The 8,678-nt window shown below is 26.2% G+C and overlaps 1 protein-coding gene across 4 annotated transcripts in view; it reads left to right on the forward strand.

Moving 5' to 3' along the window:
• Nucleotides 1-8,378, forward strand: part of LOC112685382 (intraflagellar transport protein 172 homolog) — a 154,160-nt gene extending 145,782 nt beyond the window's left edge. For all 4 annotated transcript variants that reach the window (XM_025557236.1, XM_025557238.1, XM_025557237.1 and 1 more), the window contains one exon: nt 7,971-8,378. In XM_025557236.1, the coding sequence (XP_025413021.1) occupies nt 7,971-8,243 (273 nt within the window). In that variant the 3' untranslated portion in view covers nt 8,244-8,378. The remainder of the gene's footprint in view (nt 1-7,970) is intronic.
• Nucleotides 8,379-8,678: the final 300 nt, after the last annotated feature.

An 8,678-nucleotide genomic window follows, 5' to 3' on the forward strand; every position in this document is an offset into this window, starting at 1 on the left:
CGAATCTTCTGTATACATATTAGTAATTTAGTAAGATTCTCATTAGTGCCTGGAGAGAGGGGGGGATGACGGAAAATTCCCCCCCCCTGAATTTTTTAAAATCTATCATATGACCTAATGATAATATGTTAAATTAAACTTAATTATATGAACAATTTAAAGTAAAGTAAATTTGACGATTCCTTTTACATGCTTACATAAGACTAATTTTATGATAATATCTTTGCAAGTATATTATTATCTTCACAGTTTAAGGTTTACAATATAACATTTGTTTGTTATCTTATCGGTTTTATTAATGTTCGACATTCGCTCATTTATTGGTCGTCACATGCATTTCAACTATATAACTCTTGTATCAATTTCACTTTTTTGGTTTGCTTATTTATTGTAACGGAATATTCTTCGATTCTTGAACCCGTAGCCAATGTTCTCCAAGGAGTTAACGAAAACTTGATGATCGTGAAAAATCAGATTATCAAGCTCACGCAACTATTTGAGCAACATCGAAAACTTGCATATACTACCTTTAGTGCTCTTTAGGAAACTATACAATAAAACTTAATTGAATCTAAAATTCGATTAACTATGTCAAGAATCACTATTATCTTATAAGAAACAAATCAGGGACCGAAACGTTGATGAATTGTACGGTTCCAGTTCTGGTTCGGTTTCTAAAAAAAAAAAAAATCGGTTCCGGTTTTGATGCCGATTCTAAAATAACTAAAATTTGGGTTTCGGTTTATTTTCGATTAAAAAAAAAACTAAAATTTCGATTTCGGTTATTAAAATAACAAAAATTTAGATTTCGGTTTATTTTCGGTTCTTAAAAAATAAAAAAATAGTTTCAAGTTTGGTATTATACTAATGTGAGAAAAATTTGGTTCTGTTTCCATTCTTTTAAAAATATAACTAGTGTTAATTAGCTTCAATTATGACGGTTGATATCAATTTTCAACCAAATATCCTACCATCACTTAAGTGGACTTAAGACTAATTAAGCAAAAGTGTACTCATCACCGTCACAATCACGCTGTTTTAAATATTGTTTCATGTTTTTTATAGTTTAATTATTGATTTGTGAATTACCACTTGTTATATCATTATTCAGTGTTAAAATTTTTAAATATACACTATTATATATTCTTAAGGATAGAGATTTGCAGTCAGTTATTTCAGTTGATAGTACATTCATAGACGGAAATTTGGTTGAATTTTTTTTTGGGGGGGGGGGACTATAATAATTTAATGTAAAATAACCCGCAGAGGCTTTCCCCCCACACCATCTTCCCATACACAAGTATAACTTATTACTATTAAAATATGGATATGTTAAAATTGTATTAAAAAATACACTAAATAACAGGGCTTAGAACCAGTAACCGGTTTGTAACGAAAACCAGTAAAAAACCGTAAATATGAGAACCGAAAACCGATAACTAATTTTAGTTTTGGAATGCTGGAAGCAATTATTGGTTATCGATAATCAAGGTAAATATCTAAATATTAACATCAAAGCGATTACCTCATATTTTCAATCCCAGTTTTATAACCAAAACCTATTCCTGACTAAAATAATTAACGGTTTTTTCGTAGTATGAATACTTGAATTATGTCATGATTACATTATACTATTACAGTTGAATTTAATTTTCAAGCTATTTTTAAATATTTTTCCCCAATTCATGGCCATCGAGTATTGCTTATCTGTTGTGAATATCACATATATAGGTATAACTAGGGCTAGGGACTTTATGCCCTTAAAAACCTTAAAATATGTATGCATTTATGCCCTAAAGAATCAATAAATATGCTATTAAAATATGTATTTAAAAAAATTATATTTGAGATAATTAATTAAATAAAAAAATTTAACTAGTAATAAATTATAATAATATTTTTATATATGATAGATATGATGATCTGAGATAATTTTTTCTTTTTTTCAAATTTTTTTTCATCTTATATTGAATTTTTATCTAAAACAAAATATTTAAAATGGTTTTAAAAATAAATTAAATTGAAAACATTTTTTTTATTTTTAATATAGTTATAATTCTTCTAACCTTGAGCATTACATTGGACTATAAGATATTTTCTTAAGTTGGAAAATTTAAATGACTGTCTGTTATCAGCCAAAATAATTTTATATTTAGAAAAGGAACGTTACACGTCTACGGAACTTATTAGTGCAAACTTAAAAAATCGTAGGTCACTACTACTAATATCTGCAGGTAATCTATCCATAGATTCATTTTTCCATTTAAAATGTTCGAAATTTTTTATAGTTAGCCTTAGCTTGTGCAAATTCTTCAATTTTTGCAGAATGTATACGTTTTTTATAGTTTTAATCATTTTAATGCATTCAATTAGTGTACCAATAAGACACCTTGAGTTCCAAGTCACGTGATTTATGAAGAAATAAATCATAATTTTTTTTTATAAAATTTAAAAACTTACTCCTTCATATGAATAATTGTCAAATATGTATTTATAAAATGAAAAATGGTCAAATATGCACTTATAAACGAAAAATGGTCAAATATGCAAAATATGCAACTATAAATTTTAAATATAAACTTGTATTGCTTTGAAACAAATTTAAATATTACTTACCTATATTTTTGATAATTATTTAAAAACATGCAAGTTCCTAGAAGTCCCGAGCCCTAGGTATAACTATACATTATAAATACCGTCATAAACGTCGTCGCCGTCGCGCGCAGATTCCGATTACAAAATAGTTGGTGGATTAGAGGCTTAGTCCATTTAGTATTTATGATATTTTAATAGTGTCGTTTTAATATCTGCTCATCCAGATTTTGGGGTACTGTATTATATACAATATAATCAAAAATATCTGTGGCAATGTATCAATCATAGTGTCATCTTAGAAAATTATTATATTTAATTTCAATTTTTTACCGTTATAAATAAGAAAATTATAACAAAACAATTTTTTTATGCAATTTAGTTTTTTGATTATCATTATCTTGATCATAATATGTTTTAAACTTTAAATTAATTTGAAAAAATAAATATTGAAATTGAGTGAAATTGACCAAATTAAAGCATATTAAGTTTTTGATTTTGTAATAATAAAAGTTATATTATCAACCCAAATATATTATCGCCTAAATAAACTATTTTAAAAATATGATTAAAAAATTGAAAAATATGATTTTTAAAAATCGGTTTTAACCGGTAACCGATTACCAAAAAAACCTTATCATCGGCATTTAAACTACAACTAAATTTTAATATTTTTTTAAACTTTAAAATGCAATAAAAACAACAAGCATACTAACTATGGTATATTGTATGATTTTTAGTGCGATTGTGTGACATTTCTCATGGATATTATAATGAGCAACAAAGTTATTAAATAGTAAATAAAAAAGAAAAGTAATATTAAAAAAATATTACATTAAAATTATACTACTGAAGTATTCAAAACACGTTTGCAGAGCTATACCTTTAATCGGATGAAATTGATTTATAATAAAAAATATGAAACAATAAATAATTATATTATATCCTTCAGTATCGTATTCCTTAATAAACAAATTGTATGCATATATTTGTATTGATATTAAAAGTCTAGTTAATACTAAAAAAATGAAAATTTTAGTACTACAAACCATTTACAACAAAAACTTATAAGTAAATCGTTCTTATTTATGGCAGTTATATCAGTTATGCTATTATTCAAACTTTGAACATTAATAAAAAAAAAAGCATTTTAATAGAGAAAAATATTCTAACTTTTTAGTATTATAGGTAATACAAAATATTTTCAAGCCATAAAACGCTAAATTTCCGATTTAATAATAATAAATATAAACATTTTGTAAACCAAATTTCACATTATTTTTTTTATTTTTTTTCTTATTCTTATTTTTTAATATTATAAAAATTAATGAGAAAAATGAAAAGTATTAATATGTAAATGCAAATTGTGACAATTAACATAGTGAGAATCAATATATAACAATCCAGCGCAGGGGTAATAATAATCGAAAAACAATTATATGGTAAGGTGCTTATTTAATAATAAATGTCAAATCATTCGTATAAGCATTGATTATAAATACTAGTATTTATAATCAATGGTATAAGTATGTCATTGAAAAACGCATAAAAATTTTAATTCAATGTTTATTTCATTAGTGATTCTTTATTGTGCATTCAATTATCCACCACCCGAAAAAAATACTTTTTTGTTTTTATGCTTGAACACACAAAAAAAGTATAATTTTTCATATAAATACTTATTCAATGCATACATACGAAATAATACAAGCTAATAACAAAAAGCGTTCTTCTTGTTTCACTAAACAAGAACTGAAAATAGTGGATTATTGTGATTACTCGGAATAAACCTGTATAAAAAATTTGAATAATTTTTTCTACAGTTTTCTTTTGACCCTGATATTTTTAAGCATAATTTTATTTTAGACAAAACAATTTTAATGAAAATATTAACAAATCATAAAAATGTTTAGAAAAATAAAATAATAAACATCATAAATAATCGCATCAATTTGATTTTTTTTTTTTTTTGGCTCAACACCGGTTCGTTTATTATGACTGGTGATTTCGAATTTTCATTTCAATTAATTTGGGTGAGTAGGCCCCAAGCGTATCTATTATGAATACGCCAGGCTAATACGGAAACTATACGTGTCCCCGTGTTTCGATACAAATGTAATAAAATCGCTACCTTTAAAACGATCAAAAATGTAACTTATTATACGTGTGTATTCCAATTCGATAAATTACATGGATTCCGTTTCTTATAAAAATATACCAAAACTTGGAACACTGCAGGCGTTGTTAAATATTATTTTCACTGGGAAAACTTACATTACTCTAGATCTAATGTATTTTACCGACGAAAAAAGATAATATACAATACGACGCTTATAAAAGTTTAATCTCCTAGCCGGTCATTACTTTTATTACTATTATCATTAGCACTATTATTATTATTATATTTATTATTATTGTTACTATTATTGTTGTTATTATTATTATTATTATTATTATTATTATTATTATTATTACTATTTGTATTATTATCAACTGTGGACTGCTACAGCGTGCTGAAACTTAATGTTCATCAACGGGCTATACCACACGTGTGGATAACGGTCATTTTTTGTCGGTCGTTTATATTCCGCCTATGAGGCACAGAACGTGTAACAGTATAGCGTATTAACTTTTCTAAACTCAGTATAAACATAGTAACTTGACACGTGAAAGTATATTATAGGAGCAACATAAATGAAAGTTAACCATTAAGTCCGTGGCACTACGTGACAATCGTATCTAACGAGTAAAATGAGTAAAATAAACTGGAGAGTAGTGCTTTCGGTTCTCCCAAAGTCAACCAGAATCTTCCTTTTAGCCATCGCACTAACACAATATAATATTCCCTATACCGTCCGCCAATGCGAACCGGATGATTAGCACTATACGGTTTCGATATACCCATGCAATAAATAAAACTGTCCTAATCCTCTTTCCAGTGATAGCATGGCCCCGTAAATACTTACTTTTTCATTATTTCAAAATTACTGCCATAATAATCATATAGTACTAAAGCTATACTCGTATACCATTAGAGACAATAGGTACTTTCGGCAACGTAAAATAACGTATTATAGTTTTTGTTTTTAATTCGCGGACACGAGAGAACCACGTATCGCATTATTTACGGACCAATTATTAAATTCCAGAGTTATCTTTGTGCATCTTCAATTTTTCAAACGTAATAATCTACAAATTGTTTTTAATGCGGACTTTTCTAATTCGACAAAAATGAGGTTCGTTCTTCAATTCAGTGAATGTAATTACGTATACTTTATATGGGGGGTAGTACAAATCAAATATATTAATATTTATCGAAGTTTCACAACAATGCAAGTATGAACAATAAAGATATAAATTCAATTATGCATAGGGGGAATTCAGTTTTTTAAAATATAATCAAATGTTGATCCATTACGCGGTCTAAGCGATCTTCTTAAGCGATCTCGATCTTCCAGTACCAAAGAAATATTTTTGATTTATTAATTTTTTATAACTGTTTTGAAAATAAAAATTATTTCCGAAATAATTAAATTAAATAATTAATCAAATAATTAAATTTTAAATTAAATGTTTAAATTTTTAATAAATACTGAAATTAATAATTCCTAATCCCTTCAAATAAATTTCAATGAAAAACACAGTATATTATTTTAATCACAATTATACCACTGAAATATTAGTGGAAATATTAATAAGGCAAAATCAATTTTTTTTTTTTTTTTTTTGTTATCTGACTTATTACTAAAGACCGGATTTATATGTTTTTACATACCGTTACTTGGTCTATGCAGTTAGATGAGAGTAAAAAATGTGGACGATTCATTCAATTCTTAGTTTGTAGAAAAAAGTTTTTTTTGCATATTTGAGAATATATCATAGGTTATATAATTAGGTTAGAGAATATTTAGCCCATTTAGCATATCTTAGAATATTTGATTTTTTTTTCATAGTACAAGCTATTATCTGCAAACTAACCAATATACCTGGTGAAACGGGTTACATAATAAAAATACTAAAGTGTCTCAATTAAGTTAAAAAAATAAAGGTTACCAAATGTTAGCAAAAGTTGGGAATATTTTATATGGAAAAAATGAAGATGTCCCAGAATATTTTACACCTAATGTAGTTGTTGACATAAAGTTTGCACCTCTAATATCTGTTGATGTTGAACGTTTATTTAGCCTCTATAAACAAATTTTAAGCTATAGAAGAACTAACATGAGTACAGATAATATGTAAAATATATTATTGTTAATTTATATAATAAAATTTAAAAAGTATTTCAAGATTCTGTTTATTCTTCAGAAAGTAAATATTTACCATTGTATGCACCAAAGAAATATTGATTTTTTTATACATATAATATATATATATATATTGTTATTTTATATCTTGTATTAAATTATTATTATTTAAGGATTACCGTTTGTTAAAATTTTTTTTTTTTTGTTTCATTATATTTTAATATATATATATATATATATATATATATGATTATTTGTTATTTTTAATAGTATGACAATTGTGTTAATACAACATTTAATTAAAATATACCAAAGGAATATTGTTTTTAAATTTTAATACTGTAGACCAGGGATCGCCAATCAGTCGATCATTGTAAAATTTAATTTTACCATTATCGGTCGATTGCGTAAAATAATCAGATTAATTGGATAATGGGAATATTAGATTTAAAGATTAAAGACCTAAATTTTCCTGGATGTCAATCACTGGGGACTTAAATGTCAAATATAGCTCACTTGTTTGACAAACGTTGGCGACCCCTGCTATAGACTATACTGTAATATTTTTACTATATTCCTACTCTTACTGAAGTACAATAGTATTCTATTATAATACGCGACTACGTATATACCTCATGATTAAAAGAATGTTGTAAACAAAAAAAAAATTTTTAAAAATTTATTTTTGAATAATTTCGAATATTTTTACATATTTTTAAGATTTTTAAGAGAATATAATAAGAATATTTGAAGGTTTTTTAGAGAATATAAATCCGGTCTTTACTTATTACATAGTTCATCATCAAGTATCAGTATGTTTTGATTGTCAAACTATTTATGAATAGTCGACGTAATAATAACATCAGCAATTTTCAATATTCTACAGAGATTTTAAGCTATAATACATTGGTATAAATGTATGAGTATTTTAATAATTTTAATAATTTAAAAAAAATAAAAATAAATTACATTATAATTTTAGTCTATACAGAAATATTCAACAAACTACTATTAAAAGAAACATAACTTATGCTTTACCATCTCCTGCTCCTTAAATTTACTGAATAGATTAATGATATATAGATATTCCTTTGTAGGTTCCTAATATTATGAATTTTCACTGATTTACAGAGCTTGCCGTTAGACCAAAGAAGTTTATACCCGTCAAACCTGACCTCTCCGGATGGCGGTATGTACCCCGTATGCATCATCTCTGGATGGCCAGTGATTGATTCAAAAAAGAGTTATTCAGTGACATTTGAGAATGGCAGAATGGCCAACAAAGACGATTGGACCAAAGTAATGACCGTATCGAAAACCGTCCAGTCCAGTGCTGTAAAACAGACATTGGAGTTCATCGCCAAATGGTGCGGTCCTCCAGTACAACAGTATTCATTTCACTGATGGCGTGTTATTATAGTGCCGAATATATTATAATATTATTTATTTGTAATTATACTTAACACTTAACCAAGAATTATTCATTAATTAATGGATATAAGTCAACAAGAGTTAACAATTTTCATAATTAGAAACTAACACCATTATTTATTATTATTATTATTATTATTATTATTATTATTATTATTATTATGAATGATAACAATATTATAATATGCATAGATTTAATTTATTAACAAATTTAAAATATAGAGTATTAAATAGTCTCATCCTAAGTACATTTTTAATCATAGGCGAATATGTGGTTTCATCTGTGGGGAGGGGGGGCTTAACATTTTTGTCTTATTCATTAGCGGAAACAAATATTTTTAGTCACTTCCGACGCTTCCACCTACTAACTGTAGTGGCTACTCCTACTTGATTCTAGCTAAGGCACCA

The sequence above is a fragment of the Sipha flava genome, unplaced genomic scaffold (genome assembly GCF_003268045.1).
Source record: "Sipha flava isolate LNK unplaced genomic scaffold, YSA_version1 275_pilon_pilon, whole genome shotgun sequence".
Classification (NCBI taxonomy): Eukaryota; Metazoa; Arthropoda; class Insecta; order Hemiptera; family Aphididae; genus Sipha; species Sipha flava.